This window comes from Pan troglodytes, chromosome 6 (genome assembly GCF_028858775.2).
Source record: "Pan troglodytes isolate AG18354 chromosome 6, NHGRI_mPanTro3-v2.0_pri, whole genome shotgun sequence".
Classification (NCBI taxonomy): domain Eukaryota; kingdom Metazoa; phylum Chordata; class Mammalia; order Primates; family Hominidae; genus Pan; species Pan troglodytes.
In genome coordinates, this window is record NC_072404.2 from 86270579 (window position 1) to 86298406 (window position 27828).

The 27828-nt window shown below is 55.3% G+C and overlaps 1 protein-coding gene and 1 long non-coding RNA gene across 26 annotated transcripts in view; one reads left to right on the top strand and one right to left on the bottom strand.

Annotated features, from left to right (window-relative positions):
- LOC747633 (probable E3 ubiquitin-protein ligase DTX2) overlaps positions 1–27828 on the top strand; it is a 147841-nt gene that overhangs the window by 12544 nt on the left and 107469 nt on the right. For 20 of the 25 annotated variants that reach the window (XR_010158560.1, XR_010158557.1, XR_008536448.2 and 17 more), the window contains exons 3-9: positions 6170–6526; positions 8253–8892; positions 12459–12559; positions 20779–20858; positions 22636–22794; positions 23764–24105; positions 24696–24785. Coding sequence is in view for 5 of the 25 variants with exons in the window: in XM_054655852.2 (XP_054511827.2) it covers positions 6259–6526; positions 8253–8892; positions 12459–12559; positions 20779–20858; positions 22636–22794; positions 23764–24105; positions 24696–24785 (1680 nt within the window). In the remaining 20 variants the exon portion in view is untranslated. The remainder of the gene's footprint in view (positions 1–6169; positions 6527–8252; positions 8893–12458; positions 12560–20778; positions 20859–22635; positions 22795–23763; positions 24106–24695; positions 24786–27828) is intronic. The other 5 variants (XR_010158562.1, XR_010158563.1, XM_063814585.1 and 2 more) reach the window with 2 other exon arrangements.
- On the bottom strand, positions 114–4734 carry LOC129135521 (uncharacterized). The gene is made up of 2 exons (XR_008536451.2): positions 4508–4734; positions 114–705 (listed from the first exon to the last, which is right to left on the bottom strand). It is a non-coding gene; the product is annotated as an uncharacterized LOC129135521 (long non-coding RNA).

A 27828-nucleotide genomic window follows, 5' to 3' on the forward strand; every position in this document is an offset into this window, starting at 1 on the left:
AGGGTCTTGCTATGTTGCCCAGACTGGTCTCAAACGCCTGGCCTCAAGTGGTCCTCCCACCTTGGCCTCCCAAAACGCTGAGATTACAGGTGTGAGCCACCACGCTTGGCCTGTTTTACGTGTTGACGGACAGCATATAATCACATGTATAAGGGTTTCTGCTTGTAAAAGTCTGGAAACCCATTCTAACTGCCAGAATCACAGAATCTAGAGAAGGGGACATAACTGCCCTGTGGCCACCCAGTAGCTTTCATCTTCTCTCGCGACCGCAGAGGCAGGACAGCCAGCATTCTGGTGAGGATTGAAGGATTAGTTGTAACAGATTTCAGCAGGTCTGCAGTGATCAGATGGGTTTCTCACATATTGTTAAGTTGAAAGTAGCCGTGGCTCAGTCTGAGTTGAGTACCTGTTTAAAATCTGCATTCAAAGCCGCCTTCCCAGAGGCCACAACTGCAGTGAGATCCAAGTGTGTGGCTCACCGGCCCCGGGGCTCACCGCTGGGCAGGGTGATTTCCACTCAAATTCTTGTGCCAGTGCAGATCTTGTTCTAAAGCTTTTCTAAATGCCTGGAGACTAGAAAGACTTTTGGATACTTTTCCCTTTTTCTTTTGGATGAAATTGCATCTCCAGTAGAACAGCAGCATTCCGTGGTGCCTCAGCCACGATCCTCTGGACAGAGATTTGCGGCGAAGACCTGACGAGAGACTGTAAAGGAAAAGCAGGGTTTGTTTTTCCTGGTCAAAGTTGTTAATACTAAAAAAAGAAGAAAAAAAAACTTTGGCCAGGTGCAGTGGCTCACGCCTGTAATCCCAGCACTTTGGAAGGCCAAGGCAGGTGGATCACCTGAGGTCAGGAGTTCGAGACCAGCCTGGCCAACATGGTGAAGCCCCGTCTCTACTAAATACAAAAAAAAAAATTAGCCGGGCTTGGTGGTGGGTGCCTGTAATCCCAGCTACTTGGAAGGCTGAGGCAGAAGAATCACTTGAACCTGGGAGGCGGAGGTTGCAGTGAGCTGAGATCACGCCATTGCATTCCAGCCTGGGCAACAAGAATGAAACTGTCTCAAAAACAAAAACAAAAACAAAAAAAACCCTTTGATCATTAAAAAGTTATACGACTATTTTAGAACATTTGCAAGTACAGAAAGAGGTAAAGAAAGAATAGCCCAGGTGCAGTGGCTCACACCTGTAATCCCAGCACTTTGGGAGGCTGAGGCAGGTGGATCACTTGAGGTCAGGAGTTTGAGACCAACCTGGCCAATGTGGCAAAACCACATCTCTACTGAAAATACAAAAATTAGCCAGGCGTAGTGGTGCGTGCCTGTAATCCCAACTACTTGGGAGGCTGCAGCAGGAGAACTGCTTGAACCCGGGAGGCAGAGGTTGCAGTGAGCCAAAATTGCACTGCTGCACTCCTGCCTGGCGACAGAGCAAGACTCCTTCTCAAAAATAAAAAAAAGAAAAAACATCCCATAATTCTTTGATTCCAGTGACATTTTAGTGTTGTTCTTTCCAGACTTTTAATTTTTAATTAATTTATTTTTATGAGACAGGGTCTCTGTCTGTCACCCAGGCTGGAGTGCAGTGGTGCAGTCATGGTTCACTGCTGCCTCAACCTCCAGGGCTCAAGCAATCCTCCCACCTCAGCCTCCTGAGTAGCTGATACTACAGGCACGCACCACCACAAATGCCTAATTTTTCTAGTTTTTGTAAAGACAGGCTTTTGCTGTGTTGCCCATGCTGGTCTTGTATTTCTGGACTCAAGCGATCCGCCCGCCTTGGCCTCCCAAAGTGCTGGGATTACAAGCATGAGCCACCGCGCCTGGCCCTTTCTTTCATTTTTTAAGACTGATTTGTATTCCATCATTAGAATGTTCCATAATTGGTGCAAGAATTCCTTTATTGTAAAGTGTTTAGGCTGCCTCCAAATTGAGGCTTTTTCCCATGGCCAATTATAATACTAATAATTTTCATAATGAAGAACCCGCATCATTAGGAGCTGGAACAAATTAGGTTTTTAAGCTGCAGCTAAGTGATGGTTAAGCCGAGGCTGCTGCAGAGACTGGTGCACCGACACGCCACTGTATTGTGCATAATTGCTGGGTTCAAGGGGAACGCAGTGGGCGTTTCTGGGCAGTGACTCAAAGGTGCCTGTGCCCCCGGAGCAGAAGGCTCACCCCTCTTTTGGTGTTTCAGAGCCTCTGGGATATTGGGCACCTGAAGAGCTGCAGCCCCAGCTCTGCCCTCAGGGAGTTTCTGTTTTGGTGGGGAGAAGGCCACTGAAACCAGGGAGTGCAGTTGTGTTTGCGTAAGTGCCCTGCGCCGTGCACACAAGGGTAGGTGGAGCCAGCCCTCTCTGGCAAGCTGTGGGTCAGGGGGCCCAGGAGAAGGGGATACCATGGTTGGGTCTGGAAGGATGGGCGTGTTTGCTTGGGGGCTGGTATAGAGGGAGGATCAATTGCTAGAAGGTGGTAAGTGGCTTGGAATGTTCTGGAACTTTCTAGAATTAGATGTAGGTATCAAAGGTGGCGGGCTTGGTGTGAGTAGGAACAGTGGCTGGTCATGGAGGGGCTTGTGTGCCTTGTCATCCTCTGGAGTCTCCAGTACCCTCCTAGGGCCTGGGCCATGGCGCGCCCTCCATTGGGGAGGCTGCGTGCCTTCGTGGAAAGTTTTAGCTGAAGTCCTCGCCTGTATTTCCCAGGCTGTTTTGCAGAGTTGTGAGAGTTGGTTCATCGAGCCATGAGGACATGTTGGGACATACCCCGTGTGCCGATGATGGAGGCGGCCGTGGCTGCCCGAGAGATGCGTGACACCCAGGAGTAATTGGCTTGGAAGGCAGTCCTCTGATTTGTACCTCATTGTGGTTACAGAAACTTCTAATTGAAGACACTGAGCTGAACCATTCCGCCCGCCCGCCCGCCCGCCCGAGGGCACTCCAGGTCTGATCTTCGGGGCGGGTTGTGGGCTTTTGTCGGAGGAATTGGCAGCTCCGTGGCAGGCCTGGCACCCACAGAGCTGCCAATTCCTGTGTTCGGAGTTGTTGCAGGCCTGACTCACCTATGTTCTCATGCTGTGTACTCAGGGCTGCCCTTGTGGCCGTTCCTCCTTGAGACTGAAAGGGTGGGCAAGTGGTAGGGTTGAGGGGCCAGGAGAGGCAGGGAGGCCAAGATGGGTTGACTCTCTGCTGTATGCCTAGTGCTGTGTGGGCACCTTATACACACCCGTCTGTGTTATCCTCATGAAAAACACTTAGGATACATGTTGATAACTGCATTTTCCCAAAGAAAGCAAGCTTGGAGAGCTTAGATACTTCCATCAAGATGATACAATAGCCAGGCATGGTGGCGCGTGCCTGTAGTCTCAGCTGGGTGACAGAGGGAGACCCCTGTCTCTACAAAAAATTAAGAGATCAGTTGAGTATGGTGGCACATGCCTGTAGTCCCAGCTGCTCGGGAGGTGGAGGCAGGTGGATGGCTTTAGCCCAGGAGGGCATGGGGCTGCAGTGAGTGGTGATTGCGGCCACTGCACTCTAGCCTGGGTGACAGAGTGAGACTCGGACTCTAAATAAATAAATAAATAAATGTCACCTTTTATTAAGTAGTGTATGTGTGACCTTGAGTTATTCAACCAAGGTCACACATACACGACTAAGAGGCAGCACAGAGAACAAACCCAGGTCGGGTCTGGCTCTAAGGCCCATTTTCTTAGCTAGGAGGGCTCAGTCTGAGCTTCACCTTGGGCTTCACTTACAGGCCCTGCTTAAAGAGGGGGAAAGGAAAAGGAGAGAACGACCCTTGTCTCTCAAGCACTATACACCCTCATTGTGACAACACGCCCATGAAGGACCCTGGCCAGTAGGGCCCCCACTGATACAATCTGGTGATTCCCAAGCATACATATCATATTTTATCCCCATTTTGCCAGTGAGGAAACTGAGACCCAGGTAGTTACAGTGACGTCCTCATAGTCGCGTGGCTTGTGATAAGATGGGGACCCTGGCTTCTGGTGTGGTCCCAGACTGTACTACCCCAGCAAGGTTTCAGTGAGAAGGGTAAGACCACCTTCCCTGGAAGGGAGACAGATGTGGAGCAGCACCTGGAAAGAAGCAGGCCTGGGCTCTGGCATCAGTGTGCACACACACTGCATCAGCTCTGATTTTTTTTTTTTTTTTTTTTTGTAGAGGTGGGACCTCTTGTCACCGAGGCTGGAGTGCCTTGGGATTATAGCTCACTGCAGCCTCTAACTCCTGGGCTCAAGCCATCCTCCTGCCTCAGCCTCTTGAGTAGCTGGGATTATTGGCATGCACCTCCGCACCTGGCTAACTTTTAAATTTTCTGCAGAGATGGGATCTCACTGTGTTGCCCAGGCTGGCCTCAAACTCCTGTGCTCAAACCACCCTCCTGTCGCAGCCTCCCTAAACACTGGCATTACAGGTGTGAGCCACCACACCCAGTCCCCTTGACCTCTTTCAGCCTTGGTTTCCTGTCCGTAAGTGGGAGAAATGTCACCTTGGCAGTCTGTGCAGCTTAGGAGAGACAAGTACATTTGATGTTGGTTACTAAATGTTGGACCCTGGACCGGCACTCCAACAGCCGGTGCCCTGGGGGGCAGCCATCAGGTGGGGCATTTGCAGGCCTCTTCTTATTCAGACAGCTCCAGGTGCTGAGCGGAATCATTGTCCACATTCACTCTGTCATTCTGAAGCGGTGTGTAGAACATTCTAGAACACTCACCACGTGGCATGCCCCTGCTGGGTCCCGGTGATGCAGCTGTGAATGAAGCAGGCTTGGGGTTGCTGCCACCTGGGGAGGAGCAGAAGGACTGTGGTCACAGCCACACGTGGACGCGGTTACTAGGGTTCTGGTCGGTGCTGTGGAGGGTGCAGAGGGCGTGTGATGGGTCATCCTGAGCGATGCAAGCTGGGCCTGGAGGACGTGGAGTGTTCGCAAGGGAAGAGGGTGGGCTGGAGTGACTGCAAGGAGAAGGTCTCGGGAGGTGGAGCTCGGGATGTGGGGAAGAGCTCCCTGGGCCTGGTGGCCGGTCAGCAGGGGCCAGGTGGGGGAGTGGGTGCAGAGAGCCTTGGAGAGGCCAGAGAGGGGTGATTCGGTGCCCATCTAGGGCTTCCTTTTTGGTTAGCGATGCTTTAGGGCACCTGGGAGACATGAGGAGCTAGAACCTGTGCTGCAGTTCCCAGCTCTGCCCCTGCTCCCTGGGTGTCCCAAACCCTGCTCCTTTCCAAGAAATGTTGGGTTCTCATCTTCAGGATGGTGGGTGCTAATAGGGAGGCTGAGGTGGGTGGATCACCTGAGGTCAGGAGTTTGAGACCAGCCTGGCCAACATGGTGAAACCCCGTCTCTACTAAAAATACAAAAAATTAGCTGGGCGCAGTGGTGCATGCCTGTAGTCCTAGCTACTCGGGAGGCTGAGGCAGGAGAATCAGTTGAACCTACCCGGGAGGTGGAGGTTGCAGTGAGCCGAGATCACACGCCTGGGTGACAAGAGTGAAACTCCATCTCAAAGAAAAAAAAATACATGCATGATGAAACACACTAAGCAGTTGGGTCAGAGGGGAATTATCAGTAGCAAGAAAGAAGCTAGGCTGGTGACTAGCACCCGGAATTTATGCTCTCTTTCTTCATGGGCCTGTGCGGCGGTACGTAGGCTGCGGGATTGACTTTGAATTCTTCCTGGCTGCCACAGCAAAGAGACAGGATCAGGTTCTTGATTCATGATGCCCTTAAGGTGTTAGGGGAAGAAAAGCAAGCGTGAGACCAGGTGCGGTGGCTCACACCTGTGATCCCAGCACTTGGGAAGGCTGAGGCGAGTCTATCCCTTGAGGCTAGGAGTTTGAGACCAGCCTGGGCAACACAGACATCATCTCTACAAAAAGTAAAAAAATCAGCTGGGTGTGGTGGTGAATGCCTATTGTCCCAGCTGCTCTGGAGGCTGAGTTGTGAGGATTGCTTGAGACCAGGAGTTTGAGGCTGCTGTGAGCTAAGATCACACTGCTGCACTCTAGCCTGGGTGAGAGAGTGAGACCTTGTAACCAAAAAAAAAAAAAAAAAAAAAATCAGCTGTGGAAAAGCATCACGTGTTTCCCCTGCGCTGAGGCTGATTCTGCAGGGCTACTGATGTGCATTGGTAACTGCTCATGTCTGTCCTGTTCACAGATCTGCCGGAGGTGCTGGGCAATGATCCCAGGACTCCAGGCCAGAGGGGTCTGAAGCTGTTTGGGAAAGCAGCGGGACTCCTTGGGAAGATGGCCATGGCCCCAAGCCCTTCCCTGGTGCAGGTGTACACCAGCCCCGTGGCTGTGGCCATGTGGGAATGGCAGGACGGGCTGGGCACCTGGCACCCCTACAGTGCCACCGTCTGCAGCTTCATCGAGCAGCAGTTTGTCCAGCAGAAGGGCCAACGTTTTGGGCTTGGGAGCATGGCCCACAGCATCCCCTTGGGCCAGGCAGACCCCTCGCTGGCCCCTTACATTATTGACCTCCCCAGCTGGACCCAGTTCCGCCAGGACACCGGTAAGACGCTGTCTGCCTCTCGCACATATCTGGACGCCGCACCTGCTTTCCCACAGGCTCTGCGCCAGGTGTTGGGGTGATGGATGTGACTTACAGAGCTTCTGCTCTCTCCCTGCAGCACACGTGGTGGTGGGTGGGTGCAGTGAGTGGGAACATCCACATAGGTTGAGTGCAGCTCACAGTGGGAGAGGCACTGTGGGAGGCCCTTCCCCTTGTCTTGCAAAGCAGAAATGCCTGTCCCGACCACAGAGGTTGAAGGGTTCCTTTGGCCGGCAGGCCGGCATGGAGGTGGTGCGTCATAGGAGTTCAGAGGGCCCTGTCCCACCACTCAGTGGCTGTGTGCCCTGGGCAGGCAACTGCGCCCCTCTGCACGTGTGCGTTTCTGCTTTTTGGTCTGCGATGTGTTTTGATCTTTTTTTTTTTTCTGAGACGGAGTCTGGCTCTGTTGCCTAAGCTGGAGTGCAGTGGTGCAATCTCAGCTCACTGCAACCCCTGCCTCCTGGGTTCAAGCGATTCTCCTGCCTCAGCCTCCCGAATAGCTGGGATTATAGGCATCCACCATCACACCTGGCTAATTTTTGTATTTTTAGTAGAGACGGGGTTTTGCCACGTTGGCCAGGCTGGTGTCAAGCTCCTGACCTCAGGTGATCTGTCTGCCTCGGCCTCCCAAAGTGCTGGGATTACAAGCATGAGCCACCGCGCCTGGACCTGCAGTGTGTTTTGATCAGTATTATTGAGAATGAGGCACCAGTTTCCTCTCGGAGCCATCCCTTACTCTAATCTGGTGGTTGTCACTGGGGGTGATTTTGTCCCCAGGGCCATCTGACAATGTTTGGAGACATTGTTGGTTGTTACAGCTGAGTGGGTGGGAGGTGGGGGTGCTCCTGGCATCTGGTGGGTGGAGGCCAGGGATGCTGCTCGTCATCCGGCAGTGCACTGGGCTGGCCCTGCAATAAGGAATTATTGGCCCACAGTGTCACCAGTGAGGAAACTTGAGAAACTGGTTTTTCCTTTTTTTTTTTCAATTTTAATTTGTTTTATTTTTAAAAGTATGGGTTTTTTTTTCGTGTTTGTTTGTTTGTTTGTTTTTTGTAAAGACTGGGTCTCCATCGCCCTGTGTTGCCCAGGCTGGTCTTCAACTCCTGAGCTCAAGTGATCCTCCTGCCTTGGCCTCCGGAAGTGTTGGGATTACAGGCTTGAGCCGTCATGCCCAGCCCTGGAAACTATGTGTTTCCAGGAGTGTCGTAGAGTCTGTGAAAACTGTGGCTGTCAGTCAGCTCCCAAGTCGTTGCCTTCACAGTGTGTGAAGTCAACTGAGAAAGATAGCAGAGAGGATAAATAATAACATGGAAATTGCATATCGTGGCAGAGAGCAGGAAGTGTTAATCGGGGAATGAAAGTGGCAGGTGTTGTAGAGGTCAATTTGAAGTTAGCTGGGTGTGGTGTCACGTGCCTGTAGTCCCAGTTATTTAGGAGGCTAAGGCAGGAGGATCGCTTGAGCCCAGGAGGTCAGGGTGGCAGTGAACTATGATCACATCACTGCACTGCAGCCTGGGTGACAAAGGGGTACCCTGCCTCTAACAATAAATAAATAAACAAATAGCAGCATGACTGTGTACCTACTGTGTTCCTATTTGTTTATTTTGGTGGTTGAAAAAAGAATTTGAACGTTCCCTGTATCTTGGGGATGCTAGCAGACTAACCTTTTGTTTTCCTTTGAAAACAGGCACCATGTGGGCTGTGTGGAGACACCTGTTCCCCCAGCACTCAGCCCCTGGCCGAGGTGTCGTCTGGGAGTGGCTGAGCAACGATGGCTCCTGGACCGCCTATGAAGCCAGCGTCGGTGACTATCTGGAGCAGCAGGTGGCCAGGGGCAACCAGCTCGTGGACTTGGCCCCCCTGGGGTACAACTACACTGTCAACTACACCACCCACACGCAGACCAACAAGACTTCCAGCTTCTGCCGCAGCGTGCGGCGCCAAGCAGGGCCGCCTTACCCGGTGACCACCATCATCGCTCCGCCGGGCCACACAGGCGTTGCCTGCTCTTGCCACCAGTTCCTCAGTGGCAGCAGAACTGGCCCCGTGTCAGGCCGCTACCGCCACTCCATGACCAACCTCCCTGCATACCTCGCCCCCCAGTATCCCCCACACAGGACCGCTTTTGTGTTTGGGACTCACCAGGCCTTTGCACCGTACAACAAACCCTCACTCTCCGGGGCCCGGTCTGCGCCCAGGCTGAACACCACCAACCCCTGGGGCGCAGCTCCTCCTTCCCTGGGGAGCCAGCCCCTCTACCGCTCCAGCCTCTCCCACCTGGGACCGCAGCATCTGCCCCCAGGATCCTCCACCTCCGGTGCAGTCAGGTATCGTGGGCAACGGCCGCTCGTTTTGTCTGCCCTGTGTTTCCGCTCTTAGCCGGGAAGACTCACCCCAATTCCTGCAGATGCGGCTCCTGCCCCCTAGGTGGTCCTGCTGTGGCATCTCATTTGCATGTGGCATATGGGTGCCGAGGTGCCGTGGCCGTCCAGAGCCTACCTGACCCCTTGTACCTGAGCCTGGGAGGCAGAGAGGTTGCAGTGAGCCGAGATCACGCCACTGCGCTCCAGCCTGGATGACAGAGTGAGACTCCGAGAAAAAAAAAAAAAGTGGGGGGAAGAGTTGAAACCAGCTGAGGAAGGGGAGGAGCTTGCTCCAAATGAATGAAACTGAGTGTTCAGTAGAGTCAGGACCTTGACCCAGGTGTCCAGACTCCCTGCCCTTCTTAGCATTATCAGGGCCCCCAGATCCACTACCAGCCTTGCCTTTGGATCGGGAGTAGGCAAGGAGAGCAAGAAGCTGTTCTTTGCTTAGCATGGCCACAGAGGCAATCCTGTTTGAGAACAGTCAACAAACAAACTCAAACAGGCCATGCACAGTGGCTCATGCCCATAATCCCAGTGCTTTCAGAGGCCAAGGTGGGAGGATCTCTTGAGGCCAGGAGTTTCAGACCAGCCTGGACAACATAGCAAGATTCTGTCTCTCTCTCTCTATATATAAAATTAGCCAGGTGTGGTGGTGCTCACTTGTAGTCCCAGCTACTCAGGAGGGTGAGGCAGGAGGATCACTTGAACCTGGGAGGTGGAGGCTGCAGTGAGCTATGATCGCACCATTGCCCTCCAGCCTGGGTAACAGAGCAAGACCCCAACTCTGGGCCCAGCATGCTTCCAGTGTGTCACTCTACCGGCATGACCCTACCTCTTAAAAAAAAGAAATATGATGACTTAAGACCAAATGAGTGGCCAGGTATGGTGTCTCATGCCTGTAATCCCAGCACTTTGGGAGGCTGAGGTGGGCAGATCACCTGAGGTCAGGAGTTTGAAACCAGCCTGGCCAACACGGTGAAACCCCTGTCTCTACTAAAAATACAAAAATTAGCAGGATGTGGTGGCTCATGCCTGTAATCCCAGCTACTTGGGAGGCTGAGGCACGAGAATTGCTTGAACCCAGGAGGCAGATGTTGCAGCGAGCCAAGATCATGCCACTGCACTCCAACCTGGGCCACAGAACGAGACTCTGTCTCAAAAAAAATAAATCCAAAGACCAAATGAGTGACTTGAACATAATCATTGTAGGGAACAAAACCCTCATATTAAAAAAAAAAACCCCAAAAAACCACCTTTATTTTATGGTAATTAAGTTTCCGGAAAAGTTAACAAAAGTAGTTGGGTTTCCATATCTCCCTCATTTGGCTTCTGACATTAACAGCTTTCATAACCATGGTTCAGTTGTCAGACCCAGAAAATTACCACTGGTTGGCTGGGCGCGGTGGCTCACTCCTGCAATCCCAGCACTTTGGGAGGCCAAGGCAGGCGGATTACGAAGTCGAGAGATCAAGACCATCCTGGGCAACGTGGCGAAACCCCGTCTCTACTAAAAATACATAAATTAGCCGGGTGTGGTGGCACGCACCTGTAGTCCCAGCTACTCAGGAGGCTGAGGCAGGAGAATCGCTTGAACCTGGGAGGCAGAGGTTGCAGTGAGCCAAGATCACACCACTGCACTCCAGCCTGGTAATAGAGCGAGACTCCGTCCCCTCACCCCCCCGCCAAAAAAGAAAATTACCACTGGTATAATACTCTTAACTAAAGGTTTTTTTCCTTCTTTCTTGATTTTTCACCAGTTTCCCACTACTGTCCTCTTTCTGTCCCAGGATCCAATCCAGGGTCCCACTTCGCTTCCAGTTCTTATTCTCCCCGTCCTCCTCTGCGCTGGAACAGTTTGTCAGTCTTTATCTTTCATAACCTTGTTACTTTCAAAGAGGTGCTTTGTTGAATGTCCCTTAATTTGAGTTTGTCTTGTTTTCCCATGTTTGGACAAAGATAATGCCCTTTATTATTTCTTTTTTGACAGAGTCTCCAGCCTGGGCTGGAGTACAGTGGTGAGATCATAGCTCACTGCAGCCTTGAACTCCCAGGCTCAAGTGATCCTCCTGCCTCAGCCTCTCAAGTAGCTGGGACCACAGGTGCATGCCACCACACCTGGCTAGTTTTTTATTTTTTAGAGATGGGGTCTTGATTGTTGCCCAGGCTAGATAATGCATTTTTGACATTAAATCCCCCCAAAATGGTGTTGCATCCCTCCCAGAGCATCCTATCGTGGGGTTTATGATACTGACCTGTCTTCTACTGGTGATGAAGGTCATGATCATTTGCTAAAGTGGTGTCTGCCAGGTTTTTTCTCCTCTAAACAGGTGCTATGAGAACCTGCTTTTTTTTTTTTTTTTTTTTTTTTTTTTTTTTTTTTTTGAGACTGAGTTTCTCTCTGTTGCCCAGGCTGGAGTGCAGTGGTGCGTTCTCGGCTCACTGCAACCTCTGCTGCCCGAGGTTCAAGTGATTCTCCTGCCTCAGCCTCCCAAGTAGCTGGGATTACAGGCAGCTGCCACCACGCCTGGCTAATTTTTGTAGTTTTAGTAGAGATGGGATTTTGCCATCTTGGCCAGGCTGGTCTTGAACTCCTGACCTCGCGATCCACCCACCTTGGCCTCCCAAAGTGCTGAGATTATAGGCGTGAGCCACTGCACCCAGCCATTTTTTTTTTTTTTTTTGAGACGGAGTCTTGCTCTGTTGTCCAGGCTGGAGTGCAGTGGCACGGTCTCAGCAACCTCCACCTCCTGGGTTCAAGTGATTCTCCTGCCTCAGCCTACTGAATAGCTGGGACTACAGCTGTGTGCCAGCATGCCCAGCTAATTTTTTGTATTTTTAGTAGAGATGGGGTTTCACCATGTTAGGATGGTATCAATCTCCTGACCTTGTGATCCACCTGCCTTGGCCTCCCAAAGTGCTGGGATTTCAGGCGTGAGCCACCACGCCTGGCCTGAAAGCCTGCATTTTGATGACACTAGTGAGTGTAAAATATCTTTTTTTCTTTTTATTTTCTTTATTCACAACAGGTATGAAATGATTGTTTTCAGAGTCTTTTTTTTTTTTTTTTTTTTTTTTGAGACAGGGTCTCACTCTGTCGCCCAGGCTGGACTGCAGTGATGTGGTCATGGCTCACTGCAACCTCTGCTGCCCGAGGTTCAAGCCATCCTCCTGCCTCAGCCTCCCAAGTACAGGTGCACACCACCACACTTGGCAGACTTTTAAAATTTTTTTTGGAGATGGAGTCTCACTATGTTGCCCAGGCTGGTCTCAAACTCCTGGCCTCAAGTGATCCTCCCACCTCATCCTCCCAAAGTGCTGGGATTACCGGTGTGAGCCACCACACCCCTCCTGAGTCTCTCTGAATTGCCCAGGAAAACAAAACCAAAGGCCTCCACACAGGCACCCAAGGAGCGTAAAAGTGCGAAGGCGCCTCAGTGACTCCCACTTGGCCATGACGCAGTGTTTCTCCAGCTCTCGTTTCCAATAAGTCAGCGGTGTGCAGTAAGCTCTGCTCTTTTCTCCCCCAGTGCCTCCCTCCCCAGCGGTCCCTCGAGCAGCCCGGGGAGCGTCCCTGCCACTGTGCCCGTGCAGATGCCAAAGCCCAGCAGAGTCCAGCAGGCGCTCGCAGGTAGGTGCCTGCCCTCGGGCTGTAGAGCAGTCTGTGCCCTGCGGGACTTGGTGGGGAAGAAATTGTGATGTGGGGCCTTGTCACCCTCTGGATCCTCAGGGAGAGCCAAAGGGGCTCCCTGGGGGAGCAGTGCCTCTTTCTGGTGATGGTGTCACCCCAGAGTGAGCCCAGGTGCCCCTCCTTTTGCTCTCTGGGGACGTGGGGCCTGATGACGGTGGGCGCTCGGGTGCAGACCTTTTCACATCCTTTAACACTTTTGCATTGAATTGCATTATATTTAAATAGTCACTTTCCTGTCCTGAAATACTTTAAACATTTCCTTAAAGGGGCCCTCTGGGGAATTAATAGATCTATTTCGGCTGTAGTTACTCTTACATCTTGAATAAGAGGCACCTTTTGGGTCCAGGCAGATCTTTTGCTGTACTAACCATACATCTTACATCTTGGAACTGTTTTGGGTTTGGTTTGGTTTTTTGTGAGACAAGAGTCTCGCTCTGTCACCCAGGCTGGAGTGCAGTGGCGCTAACCCAGCTCACTGAAGTCTTGAACTCCTGGGCTCAAGCAATCCTTTCACCTTAAGGATCCTTAAAAATACCTACTGCTGGCCCCCACACCCATTCTGTTTTAGCAGCCTGGCTAGCAGGGTTTTCAGAAGCTCCACAGGTGGCAGGATTTTTTTTCTTTTTTCTTTTTTTGAGATGGAGTCTCTCTCGCCCAGGCTGGAGTGCAGGGGTGGGATCTTGGCTCACTGCAACCTCTGCCTCCCAGGTTCAAGCAATTCTCCTGCCTCAGCCTCCCGAGTAGCTGGGATTACAGGTGCATGCCACCACGCCCGGGCAATTTTTGTATTTTTAGTAGAGATGGGGTTTCGCCATGTTGACCAGTCTGGTCTTGAACTCCTGACCTCAAGTGATCCATCCGCCTCGGCCTCCCAAAATGCTGGGATTACAGGCATGAGCCACCGTGCCTGGCCATTTTTTTTTTTCTTGTTATAAGAGACAGGATCTTGCTCTGTTCCCCAGGCTGGTGTGCAGTGGTGTAGTCATAGCTCACTGCAGCCTCCAACCCCTGGGCTGAAGCGATCCTTCTGCCTCAGCCTCCTGAGTAGCTGGGATTACAGACACATGCCACCATGCCAGGGAAGTTTTTTATTTTTTGTAGAGACAGGGTCTCACTATGTTGCCCAGGCTGGTCTTGAACTCCCAGGCTCAAGCCGTCTTCATGCCTTGGCCTCCCAAAGCGCTGGGATTCCAGTCATGAGCTGCCACGCCCAGCTGAGGTTATTTTCTAACTTCTGGAAATTGCAAGGTATGTAAGGAGGTGGATGGCGCCATCGTTGTTCACAGGGTGATGTGGCGGAATTCAATAATGAGTTGGTGTTTTAGGGGAGTCGCTGTCGTAGTGGCTGAGAGGGGACAGGCCTGGAGGCAGGGCGGCTGGTGCAGAGCCTGACCTCAGACCTGGGGGCACCAGCCAAGGCCTGACCAGCTTCGAGGCAGTGGAGTGGAGGGGGAGGTTTGGCTTGAAACATTCAGAGGCATGAGCCGTCAGGCGGGGGGTTGTGAGGGGGGATTGGGGGTAGACTGAGGCCTGCTGGAGTGCAGCCAGTCACAACTGAGGAGCAGCCTGGGGCTTGGCGTGTGTGAATTCATTTCGTCCTTAAATCACTGAGGTGGAGGCTTTTGTTCCCATTTTCATTAGAGGAAACTGAGGCTCGGAGAATTTAAAAATTCTCTGCCAGCGCTTGGCAGAGCTGAGACACAGCACCAGGCCTTCTTGCCTATGACGGTTCAGTGCTGCTGAGTCTAGGGGGAGGTTGGGAGGGGCTGATGGCTGTGGAGTGGCCGTTGGAGCTGTTCCGGGGCAGTGGGATTTGGCTGTGGGCCTCAGAAGAGCAGTCTTGGGTGGAATGGGGTGCCCCTGACCCCTCGTGGGAGTGTGTGTGCCATAGAGACCGTGGGCGGGACTGAAGAGAAAATGAAGGAGCAGCCAGAGAGGTGGGGGCAGGAGGGAGAGGAGCTGGAGTGGGGCAGGGGAGACAGAATGAGCAAGACACACTGGCCAGAAAGTCCCTGCCCACTGAAGTCACCGTGCGGCGCCGTAGGGAAATCACAGTGTACCGTGTGTGCATGTGCGGCCGTGGTGGCATTGGAGACAGGTTGTGGGTAAACAGACGGGGCCCCCACACGGTTCCTCATGGCCCAGCTCCTTCCAGCTCTGGGGCTCTCGCAAGCCTTCGTGGCCAGGCCTGACAGTGGGCGACCTCTGAGGCCATGACACAGATCTGAGTGCCGTGGGTGTGGAGTTAGCACCTGCCCCCTTCCTCTGCTCTTGAGGCTGAAGGTCCTGTCCAGGCTGTGTCCCAAATTGTCCATCCTGTTGTCTGTCCCCGTTGCTCTCAGAGCAATCCTGGAGCTAAAGCAGGTATTTTAACATCCATTTTACTTGTGGGGAAATAGATTCGGGAAGCTGGTTCAGGCCTAAGGAAATAGGAGAGCCTGGAGGCTGTGTAGACTCCTGCCTCCCCCAGTTCAAGGCCCAGTGTTGGTACCTACTGGGGGAGCATTGTCTAGGGGAGCAGGGAATGAGAGGAGCCTGGCCAGCACCCCGGAGCCAGAGCTGGAGAGCAGTGTCCTGTCACTCTGATGTGCTTGTGGGTTGAGGAATTATACCATGCCCGGCTGCGGAGACGAGCGTTTGCACACAGGGTTTTTGCAGGGAGGTTTATAACCAGGAGGTCATGCTTTGGAAGGACTGAGTGCTGGAGGCACTGCTTCCAGGTGACAGTGCCTCCAGGTGACAGCTCCCCTGGCTGTGGCATAGCCCAGTCCCTCTATCGGGTGGGGGCAGGGACTGTGAGGCTGGGGCCAGGGTCTCCACCCCTCACCTGGTCACAGCAGCGGTCCATCCACAGCTCACACTGCTGCCTGGGGCAGGGATGGGTGTCAGCAGCCTGCCCAGGACTGCTCAGCTGGTGAGGGCTGGCACTGGGCTCGAACCCAGGCTGGGGAGGTCAGAGCGCACAGAGGAGAGGCTTGGATCTCAGCCCTGGCCCTGGGTGTCAGAAGGAGGGGTGTCTGCAAATTGGAAGTGAGAATCAGTGAGTGGGGGCTTCACTCTTCAGGGCTCTGACAGCGGGAATCCTCCCAGATGGGTGGAGAAAAAGGCTGTGGCCCTCCGAGTTATTCAGGTGATTTGAGGGCTGTCAGGAGTTTGGGGGGTTGTCCCTAGCCCTCCTCCTCTCCAGGCTTCTGGGTTGAAACTTGTGTGTTTGTGACTCGAATTAAGGGGAGTGGGTCCTGCATTGAAAAGGACATGTGTGTCACTCATGCGGCCTCCTGGGGGCTGGTGGTGGCCCAAGGATGTCTTCATTCCTCAGCAAACACAGAGGGCTGCAGGCTTCCCAGGGATCAGGCACTGCCCCAGCGGGGTGCTGGAGATGCAGCTACGGGTGGGACCTCGTGGAACTCGTGCTGAGGGAAGACAGTCCATAGAAACAGAGGGGAGTGCAAAGCAGGAGTCCAGCAGGGCGGGGCGGGAGGCTTGGAGGGACAGGCCCCGTCAGGCAGTGTTCAGGGAAGGCCTGCCCGCCGAGGCAGTGTTGCCGGAGAACCCTGGGTAGGGAGACGTGTCCTGGCCTTTGGTCTTCCCAGACGACGTGGGCAGCGCAGAGGCACCAGGTTCTCTTGAGGAAGACTGCACCTGTCCCTGTCCTCTCACATCTCTCTGCCACCTGCGCCCGCTTGTCCTTCTCTCCACCCGACATTCAGTTCCCACAGGAACCGCATTTGAGCCCAGGAACAAGCTTGGGATGTTGGGGGCATTGAGCTCCTGGGATCAAACCTCTGTCCTCTGATGCACGCTTTGGTGTCTCCTGCTGAGCGGCCACTGCAACTCACCCTGCCCACCTCGGCTCTGCTGCCCAGGCTGGTGGCTGTTCTCCGCTTCTGTCCCCACAGCCAGGCACATGTGCCGGGTTGAGAAGCTTTGTTCTTCTAGTGGGGGCGCAGTGGCTGGCCTGACCGCCCTTCACCCCTGAGTCACGCCATCTGTTCCTGGATGGGGAGTGGGGTCCAGGAGGACTGGGATCTCTACCAACTCCCCCGGCAGCCGGCTGTGCCCAGCTCCTGAGCCAGGTTCTGCAGACCCTGGAAGCCACCTTAAGGGATGGCTAAGAAGCTCTGGGCTTCCCCTTTCTCTGGAGAGGAGGTGCTTTTGACGTAACTGACCGATGACAGGGAGGACCGGGGAGCTGGCACTATGGAAAGTGGGGTAGGCCGAGGGTGTGGCAGGAACGGGTTCGTCCAGCAGGACACGCTGTGTCCCAGGAAGCGCTGGGTCATCAGGGAGCACGAAGGAAGCAGTGTCAGAGGAGAGTCCCCCAGGGCAAGTGTGGGGTTCCCTGCAGGCATCCCGCAGTGGTGAGCTCTGGAAAGAGTGGCCGGTCTGTCCCAGCATAGCTGCTGGCCACAGGCCCACCCTTGCCCGAGGGCGCCAGAGCCACAGCCTGGGGCTTTGCTGCAGCCCAGCCCTCACAGTATGGGGATGCTGCAGTGTGGGAGCAGGCCCAGGGGCCACGTTCCTGCCCGCCTACCCCAGCGCTGTCGCTGAAGGCCGTGGCACCCAGATCAGCCAGGAGGGGCATGGAGCACACACAGCGCCCAGTGGAGGCTGGAGGCCTAGTAACTCCAAGCCAGGAGGGCCCAGGGCCTCCTGGGGAAGCTGAGCCCTTGGAGCCAGCCCCACCCAGGAGACCCCATGCCCTGGGCGGCTTCCTGGAGTGGCGTCCTCCGCCCTCTGCTCTCCTGAAGTCACGGGTCCTGCCCCGGTGCCCACCTGCACACTGAGGGCACGGGCTTGTCTGTTGCTCCTATAGAAACCTGTGGGCTCTGGGGCCAGGGCTACCATGAGCCAGGCTGCCCCACCCTCTGATTCCTGGCCTGGGTAGTCCTGGAAGCCCCCAGAGGCCACATTCCCCAGGGAGACCTGTGCGTCCCCGTGGCCATTGATGGTGTCACATCCTTGGCCTGAGCAGGGTTTGTTGGCGTCACATGCCGAATGAGTCTTCTAATGTCTCTCCCTCTCTGCGTGTCTGCTCTCACACCCGTGCAGGCATGACGAGTGTTCTGATGTCAGCCATTGGACTCCCCGTGTGTCTGGCCCCTTCTGAGACACGTGGCTAATGGAAAGCTCCCTTCTGTTCTGAAAAGCTGCAAGGGCTGGGGTGGGTGGGCGGGGGTGGGATGCTGTGCCCGGCCTCACCAGGGCTGGGCAGAGGCGAGGCCCAGGCTCACCCGGAGATGGCTCTGGAGTTGGCAGGCTTTTCCAAAGGAAAAGGCCCCCCTCAGCCTGAGTAGGGCATTGCAGCCACACGGAGGGTGACCCTGAGCTGGGGGCCATCGTTCTGGTCTGGCGTTCTCGCCACCGTGACAGGATTTGGGTTCGGGCAGTCTGTATGGGTGTGTGGAGGTGTGGGGGTGTGGGGGGGGTGTGGGGTGTGTAGAGGTGAGGGTGTGTGGGGTGTGTGGAGGTGAGGGTGTGTGGGGTGTGTGGAGGTGTGGGGTGTATGGAGGTGGGTGTGTGGGGTGTATGGAGGTGTGAGGTGTGTGGAGGGGTGAGGTGTGTAGGGTGTGTAGAAGTGTGTGGGGTGTGTGAGGGGGTGTGTGAGGTGTGGGGGTGTGAGGTGTGTGGAGGTGTGGGGTGTGTGGAGCTGTGTGTGGTGTGTGGAGGTGTGGGGTGTGTGGAGGTGTGGGGTGTGTGGAGCTGTGTGGGGTGTATGGAGGTGTAGGGTGTGTGGAGGTGTGGGGTGTGTGGAGGTGTGGGGTGTGTGGAGGTGTGGGATGTGTGGGGTGTGTGGAAGTGTGGGGTGTGTGGGGTGTGGAGGTGTGAAGTGTGTGGTGTGTGGAGGTGTGGAGTGTGGGGTCTGTGAAGGTGTGAGGTGTGTGGTGTGTGGAGGTGTGGAGTGTGGGGTCTGTGAAGGTGTGAGGTGTGTGTGGAGGTGTGGGAGTTGTGTGGGGATGTGTGTGGGGTGTGTGTGTGGAGGTTGGTGTGTGGAGGTGTGTGGTATGTGGGGGTGTGTCGAGGTGTGGGGGGTGTAGGTGGAGTTAGGTGTGTGTGGGGGGGTGTGGGTGTGGATTGGGGTGTGGTGTGTGTGTAGGTGTGTCTGTAGGTGTGGGGGCTGTGGGTGGAGTTGGTGTGTGTGTGGAGTGTGGAGGTGGGGGTGTGGGTGTTGTGTGTGTGTGGGGTGTTTGTGGATTGGGGTGTGTGGTGTGTGTGTAGGTGTGGTGTCTAGGTGGGGGTGTGGGTGGCGTTGGGTGTGTGTAGGGGGGGTGTGGGTGTGGATTGGGTTGTGTGGTGTGTGTGTAGGTGTGGTGTCTAGGTGTGGGGGGTGTGGGTGGAGTTGGGTGTGTGTGTGGGGTGTGTGGGGTGTGGGTGTGTGGTGTGTGTGTAGGTGTGGTATCTGTAGGTGTGGGGGTTGTGGGTGGAGGTGTGTGGGGTGTGTGCGGTGTGGGTGTGTGGTGTGTGTGTAGGTGTGTCTAGGTGGGGGTGTGGGTGGAGTTGGGTGTGTGTGTGGGGTGTGGGTGTGTGGTGTGTGTGTAGGTGTGGTGTCTGTAGGTATGGGGGGTGTGGGTGGAGTTGGGTGTGTGTTTGGGGGGTGTGGGTGTGGATTGGGGTGTGTGGTGTGTGTGTAGGTGTGGTGTCTAGGTGTGGGGGGTGTGGGTGGAGTTGGGTGTGTGTGGGGTGTGTGGGGTGTGGGTGTGGGGTGTGGGTGTAGGTGTGGTGTCTGTAGGTGTGGGGGGTGTGGGTGGAGGTGTGGGGTGTGTGGTGTGTGTGGTGTGGTGTCTGTAGGTGTGGGGGGTGTGGGTGGAGGTGTGGGGGGGTGTGGGCGTGTGGTGTGTGTATAGGTGTGGTGTCTGTAGGTGTGGGGGGTGTGGGTGGAGGTGTGGGGGGTGTGGATGGGGGTTGGGGGGTGTGGTCTTGCCAGCAGTTTCCCTCCAGGTCACAGCAGCCATGCCATCACAGCAATTCCAGCTTGGTTACATATTCGTCTTTCCCGTTTGAGATCAGGGAACCGAGGCTCAGAGGTGGCATGATTCGTTCACAGCAAGAGAACTAGAATTAAACCGTGCCGACTCCAGCCTCCGCCCCACCACGCCACCTCCCTGCCAAACTGTCCCCTCCCTGGCCCTTTTTGGTGTAAAGGGAGTTCAGCAGGTGCAGCTGTGCGCCCTCAGGCTTAGAATTCTCTGCAGCCCCTGAAGGCCGTGAGCTTGGATTCAAACCAGAGCCCCTTCTGGTTCTGGAGTCTGGGACGACCGCAGCCCCACCATGACCTTGGGGTGGAGCCCCTGTCAGGAGCGCCTCCACGGGTGGCACTGGGCTCCCCGTCCCTCTTTCACCCCCGCACGGGCTTGGCTGCTGGCTTCTGTGGTTCTGCTACTCCCACTACCTAGAGAACGCCCCGGGCCGCGCCGATCCTCACCAGCTCGGGGAGCTGCTTGTCCGTAGGAGAGGCTTTACTGGATGTGGGGTTCGGTGTTTATGGAGATGCAGCCCTTCTCCCTCCAGCTTCGTGCACGTGTGCACAGACAGCGAGTGAGGCCGTCAGGGTGGGCTCCTGCCACGTCTTGGCCCCTCCCCAGAGTCGCTGGACTTAGGAGCTAGTCTGCACGTGACAGACCTTCCCAGTCAGTGGCAGGCGTTTCCCGGGACAGTGTCTGTGTGGCGGTCGGCGTGTGTGCAGCTGCCTGTACATGCTGGACCCCAGACTCCCTTGTCCCTGCGATGTTCATGCCAGGGTAATGCAAGTTGAATCAAATCGTGCTGCCACAACGCCCCCTGGAGTAGTTTGTGCCCGAAGCGGCTGTCTGACTCTTCCACGCAGCCTCAGAAGCGCCGGGGTCGGTTTCCTCACTCAATGTGCGCGGGGATGCGGCTCCCAGGAGACTGTGCTGCTGTTTCTGCTCTTCTGCATCCTCCATGGCTCCTGGGGCTGAGCCGGGTCCCCGGACGGTGGGACTGGGGAAGGCTTTGCCCGACGGAGCTCGGGGCTCTGTGCCTGGCGCTGAGCTCTCCCGTCCCGCACACTGGCCTCCCTGTCTGGGCCCCTCTCGCATTTCCTCCTGGCAGCTTAGACCTCTCCCTTGCCTTCCTCGCCCTCTGGCCTCCTCTCCAGCCTGTGCTCCTCAGGATGCTGCTTATGTACTTCTCTCTTCTAGGAGCGACCCCGAAGCCAGAGCCAGAGCCAGAGCAGGTCATAAAAAACTACACAGAAGAGCTGAAAGTGCCCCCAGATGAGGTTTGTGTCTTGGGACCTTGGCTGCCTTTGTTTCTGTTTGGAAACAACTCCACATGGAAAGGACATCCGCCCCATCTTGCTTGAAGGGTGCTTCCCAGGTGCCTCTGGGTGCCAGGGCCTTGCTCCAGCCACTTTGGTTTCATCTCCCAGTCTCCCGAGACCCACATCGTTATGATCTGAGCTTTGCACTTAAGGAGCTGTGGTCCTGAGCAAAGCCCCTCCTCTCCTGGCCCTGGCCTCTCCATAGCCTGATGGCCATCCTGGGAGCAGGAATTCCAGAGACAAGGGATGGGCCAGCCTGCCCCACTCTCCACCTTGCGGATGCTCGTGTAGAAGTGAGGTGGCCTCGTCCAGGTGGCTGTCCTGCTCCCCGGCTATTGGGAGAGCTGGTCAAGTTTCTTATAATTTTTTTATTCTTAAAGACGGGTGCACACTGTCGCCCAGGCTCAGTGCAGTGGCGTGATCACAGCTCACTGCAGCCCTGTCCTCCTGACCTCCTGTAATGAACAGGACCAATCAGACTCCTGTTGCGCTTCCATAGAACCTGAACCTCTGCTGAGCCACGTTTTGGGGGCTGCAGCACCACTTTCCCCTGATTTTAGCTGGGAGCCCGGGAGATACTGTTGGGGGAGGGGGTGGGTGAATGGCCGGGAGTACCAGTACCCAGAGATCTTCAGATACTTGGGGGCGGGTGGAAGGCCAGGAGCCCCAGTACCCAGGGACTCTTCACTTGTCTCTTTCTCCAGTCTGTTGAGTCCATGAGAAAAATCTGGTAAGTAAAGGTTTGGAAAGGAGCCTGAACGTCCTCCTCATGTGTCCCACCCCTTCCACAAGCCCTTGCCACATTCCCGCCTGCCTAGCGCTCAGCTCTGTCTCGGCCCTGGTGTCCATCTGGTGTGACTGGGCTGTTTCACCCCAGGCTCCTCCTCTCCAAGCTGCCGTCTGCACAGCCAGCACGCAGCTTGGATCATGGGAGCACTCCCTGCCTGGAACCCCCAGCAGGACCCCCAACTCACACACAACCCCAAGCCCCTGAGTGTGGCAGCCAGACCCCCGAGGGCGCGCCTCTCCCTGATCCTGTCTCATCTCCTGCTCCCAGCCCACCGCCTGCCAGCTTTAGTGCCCATGCGCTGGCTCCTCGTTCAGAACGTCCTCCTCCCTCTTCCGGGTGCCCACTCTGTGCTTGTCCATCTGGCAATTCCTGTCTCCCTTGTAAGACCCCACTCCGAGGGCCTCCCCCAGGATCCTGCCCTGTCCATCCTCCCCATTTGGTGGCTTCTGCTGTCATGTCGGGCCTGTGCTGCTGGTAAGCCCTTCAAGGGCACAGGTCCTGGTGACTCACCTGTGTCTCCAGCCTGTGGAATGGACTTTTTTTTTTTTTTTTCTGAGACGGAGTCTCGCTCTTCACCCAGGCTGGAGTGCAGTGGCACAATCTCAGCTCTGCAACCTCTGCCCCCTGAGTTCAAGCGATTCTCTTGCCTCAGCCTCCCGAGTAGCTGGGATTATAGGCGCCTGCCAACACGCCCAGCTAATTTTTGTATTCTTAGTAGAGATGGGGTTTTCCCGTGTTGGCCAGGCTGGCCTCAAATTCCTGACCTCAAGTGATCGGCCTCCCAGAGTGCTGGGATTAACAGGCCTGAGCCACTGCGCCTGGCCTCGGAATTGACTTTGACTGCACTTCCAGCATTTCAGCACATGAAAGCCTCTTTTTCCAAGACTGGCCCACGTCAGCCCAGCCCACTGTTGGCAAGCATGACCCGTGTTTGGTCTCCTCCAGGACTGCATCATCTGCATGGAGAAGCTGTCCACAGCATCTGGATACAGCGATGTGACTGACAGCAAGGCAATCGGGCCCCTGGCTGTGGGCCGCCTCACCAAGTGCAGCCACGCCTTCCACCTGCTGTGCCTCCTGGCCATGTACTGCAACGGCAATAAGGTGCCCCCACTGGCCCGGGGCGGAGGCGGGTGGCCCGCCCCCACAGTCCTGAGCTGTCCCCTGCAGGGGCGGGAGGGTTCCGGGGGTAGCTGTAGGAATGGGCCTCTGCAAAAGATGGTGCTGGGCGTGGGGCCAGCTTGAAGACCTTTCTAAAGGCCTGGCCGGCTCTCCTTGGCCTGCCCTACTCTTCTAGGTCTGCCCCACACTTTAGAAAGGAGGACCAGTGCTGCTGTTTCCCTCCACCCCTCCAGCCAGGCCTGAGAAGATTCTGGGCTTCTCTGAGCCTCAGGGCACCGCCTCCCCCTCGGCCACTTGTAAGCACCGCAGACACTGTCTCCCTTCTTCCTTACAGCATCCCTGTGCAGTCAGCACAGTGTTCATGAGGGAGAGGCTCAGAGCAGGGGCTGTGCCCACGGTCACCCCACTGGGAGGTGGGAGCCAGGCCTTGAGGCAGGGCTGATCCTGGGCCCCACGGTAGCCTACACATGAAGAGCCGCGCCCAGACCGACCCCCAGCTGCTCTCCCTGCATCGGCCTTCAGGCGGGATGGGCAGAGTTTAGAGGCTTAGAGAACCAAGTCATGTGGCGCATTGGAGCCTGGCTCGGCCTTCCCTAGTGTCTGCCGTCCTGGGCAGCCAGGGCCCAGCTCCGCAGATCAGACGCTGCAAGGCTGTCTATCCGACTGCAAATGCGATTCACCCGTGGAGATTTCTGCTCAGGATCCGAGTTTTCCCACTCGCCACCTGTCTCCTGATAGCATGTCCCTTAACAAAAATGGCATGAGTTGCTGGTGCAAAACAAAGCTTTCCAGGGAAGCTGTTGGAAGCCAGTTTCCGGGCAGGAGGCTGCCAGCAACTCCCTGGGATGGTGGCCAGCCCATTCCCGGGGCCCTTTACCATCTGACGGTGGAGGTGACGGTCTTGGGTGTTCTCAGACTGACAGCTCAGTGGGTTGCGTCTGCCTCTCTCAGGATGGAAGTCTGCAGTGTCCCTCCTGCAAAACCATCTATGGAGAGAAGATGGGGACCCAGCCCCAGGGAAAGATGGAGGTATTACGGTTCCAGATGTCGCTCCCCAGCCACGAGGACTGCGGGACCATCCTCATAGTTTACAGCATTCCCCATGGCATCCAGGCGAGGGGCCTTCTTGAGTCTCCCACTCCTGGCCACTCCTCTTCCCACCCCGCCCACGTCCCAGCAGTCTGCCCCTGGATCAAGGCTGAGGATGCCCATGTGGCCAAGCTCAGGCCCCCAGGTCCCCTAAGGCCAGGGCCATGGAGGGCCAGGAATGGGGAGGCAGTGCCGGGGCTTAGGGTAAGCTCTTAGGGCTGTGGCAGCAAAAGGCTGGCCCTCCACTCTTTCCCGAACCAAGGAAGCCTTCCTAGAGGAGGAGCCATCTTAGCTGGACTTGTTCTGGGCAGAAGGGCAGGCAGTTCAGTGGGAGAAACCCTGCGGAGGGGCTGGAGAAGCGGGGCCACAGCAGGGTGTGCGTCGAGGAACCTTGGGTTGGGAGTGGCAGGGCCAGGCGTGTGGGTGTCAGGAGCCCACGCACAAGGCCCCAGAGTCCCAGAGGAGACTCAGACAGGCCCTAGCCCTTTCGGTCTCCTGTCTTGAGCCAAGGTGGATCGTAGGGCCTGGGGCAGGGTGGGAAGATAACAGGGGGCAGCAGGCAGCGGGCACTGGCTGCCAGCCAAGGTCCACCTGTGGTGGATGGAGGCATCTTTTTGTCTTGTTGAACCATGAGCCTTTCCCCTGGTTTCCCTGCACTTCTCCACAGCTCAGAGGGAAATTCAGGAACATTCGGGGTTGGCATCTCGGAGCGGGGGAGGAGCTGGAGCTGTGCAGGGGCCTGTCCCTGTGCGGGCTCTCGGAGCACCCTATCCTGGTGTCTGTTCCTCCCGCAGGGCCCTGAGCACCCCAGTCCCGGAAAGCCGTTCACTGCCAGAGGGTTTCCCCGCCAGTGCTACCTTCCAGACAACGCCCAGGGCCGCAAGGTGAGTGCCACCATGCGCCCCGGGGGTGGATGGGGCCCTGACCAGGTGGCAGGAGGCCAGGCGCCACACTGGACTCTGCTTCTGCAGCGGAGGGCAGAGGCTGAGTCCGGGCCGAGTGTCTGCTGCTCTTTTCTGGGGACCTGCTGTAGGTACAGGGAGGGCAGCCTGGAGCTCACATAGCCTCGAGGGAGGAGGAGAGGCCATCACCTTCCAGCACCCTGCCGGGTGGGGTCAGGAGCTCCTGAGAGTCAGAGTGTGACAGGCAGGGACCGGGGGCTGTGTTAGACCAGGTGACCACGGAAGGCTGGAGCAGTGGTGTCTGCACTGAGACATGAATAGGGACTTTGTGGCTGCAGCCAGACCCAAGGGGCTGGGGGCCCTGCTGGAGTGATTCGATCCTGGCGCCCGCCCCCCTCCGATTGGGAGAGGCAGCCCCAGGGACCCCCACGCCCGTATCCGTGGCTCACCTTTTGTCCCCCGTGGCCACAGAGCTGGTGCCCTACACACCACAGATAACAGCTTGGGACCTGGAAGGGAAGGTCACAGCCACCACCTTCTCCCTGGAGCAGCTGCGCTGTGTCTTCGATGGCTGCAGAGAAGGTTGGGGACGAGCCTTCCAGGAAGGCAGGATAGCTGGCGAGGAGGGTGGGAGCCCGTGGTGTGGGTGTGAAGACAGGGCTGCCCCCCAGGCCAGCACCAGGGGTGCCTTGGGTGCTTCTCCTTGAAAGGATTCTAAGGATGAGGATAGGAGAAAATATTTTCAAATTGCATACCTGATAAGGATCTAGTATCCAGAATATATAAAGAACCCATAGAACTCAGCAATAGGCCGGGTGGAGTGGCTTATGCCTGTAATCCCAGCACTTTGTGAGGCCGAGGTGGGTGGATCACCTAAGGTCAGGAGTTCGAGACCAGCCTGGCCAACGTGGTGAAACCCCCTCTACTAAAAATACAAAAATTAGCTGGGCGTGGTGGTGTGCACCTACAATTCCAGCTAACTTGGGAGGCTGAGGCAGGAGAATTGCTTAAACCCGGAAGGCAGAGGTTGCAGTGAGCTGAGATCACGCCACTGTACTCCAGCCTGGCGACAGAGCAAGACTCCATCTCAAAAAATATATATAAAAACAAAACCATGAGATGCCACACTACACCCATTACGATGGCTATACTAAAACAAAAAGCAGTGTTGGAGAGGATGTCGAGAAATGGGACCCTCATCCACTGCTACTGGGAATGTAAAATGCAGCCACTTTGGCAAACAGAACCTCAAAAAGCAGCATTAGCATATGACCACAGTTCCACTCCTAGGTACATTCTCAAGAGAATTGAAAATGTGCCCACAGAAGCCTGCGCACAGATGCTCATGGCAGCATTATTTACAGTAGCCCCACAGTGGAAAAAACCAAATTCTGCATCCACTGATGAATGAAAGTGTGATACGTTCACAGGATGGAATATTACTCAACTGTGAAAAGGAATGAAGCAATCACAGTCGAGGAGGAACCTTGAAAAAGTAACAAAAGCCAGACACAAAAGGTCACATGTTGTGTGACTGCATCCTATGAAATGTCCATTACGGGCAAAACCATGGAAACAAGAAGTAGCTTAGTCGTTACTGGGGACAGGGGAGAATGGAGAGTTACCGTTTAATGGGTGTAGTGTTTCGTTTTGGGGAAGTAAGAAGGTTCTGGAATTGGTGATGGTTGCACAACCTTGTTGATATACTAAAAGCTGTTGGGCGCTGTGGCTCATGCCTGTAATCTGGGCACTTTGGGAGGCTGAGGCAGGAGGATCCCTTGAGCCAGGAGTTCAAGACCAGGCTGGGCAACACAGTGAGACCCTGTCTCTACAAGAAATATATTTTTATTATATTTTTTTGAGACAGAGTCTCACTCTGTCATCCACGCTGTAGTGCAGTGGTGCGATCTCAGCTCACTGCAACCTCCGCCTCCCGGGTTCAAGTCATTCTCCTGCCTCAGCCTCCCGAGTACTTGGGATTACAAGCACGTTCCACCACACCCGGCTAATTTTTGTAATTTTAGTCGAGACGGGGTTTCACCGTGTTCGCCAGGCTGGTCTCAAACTCATGACCTCAAGTGACCTGCCCACCTCGGCCTCCCAAAATGCTGGGATTACCGCCGTAAGTCACTACACCCAGCCTCAAAAACTATATTTTTAAAAATTAGCAGCTGGGCACAGTGGCTCATGCCTGTAATCCCAGCACTTTGGGAGGCCGAGGCAGGTAGATGGTGAGGTCAGGCGTTCGAGACCAGCCTGGCCAAGATGGTGAAACCTCATCTCTACTAAAAATACAAAAATTAGCTGGGCATGGTGGTGGGTGCCTGTAGTCCCAGCTACTAGGGAGGCTGAGGCAGAAGAATTGCTTGAACCCAGGAGGTGGAGGTTGCAGTGAGCAGAGATCACGCCATTGCACTCCAGCCTGGGCGACAGGGTGAGACTGCATGTCTCAAAAAAAAAAAAAAAAAAAAAAAAAAATAGCCAGGCACGGTGGCTCACGCCTGTAACCCCAATACTTTAGGAGGCCAAGGCAGGAGATTTGCTTGATCCTCCCAGGAGTTAGAGATCAGCCTGGGCAACATAGCAAGATCCTGTTTCTATAAAAAATACATTTTTAAAAATCGGCCAGCCGGGCGCAGTGGCTCACACCTGCAATCCCAGCGCTTTGGGAGGCTGAGGTGGGTGGATCACCTGAGGTCAGGAGTTTGAGACCAGCCTCACCAACGTGGAGAAACCCTGTCTGTACTAAAAATACAAAATTAGACAGGTGTGGTGGCACATGCCTGTAATCCCAGCTACTCAGGAGGCTGAGGCAGGAGAATCACTTGAACCCAGGAGGTGGAGGTTGCAGTGAGCCAAGATCGAGCCATTGTACTCCAGCCTGGGCAACAAGAGTGAAAACTCCGTTTCAAAAAAAACAAAAAAAATAATTGGCGGGGGTGCCAGGCAAGGTGGCACACGCCTGTAATCCCAGCACTTTGGGAGGCCAAGGCGGGTGGATCACTTGAGATCAGGAATTTGAGAC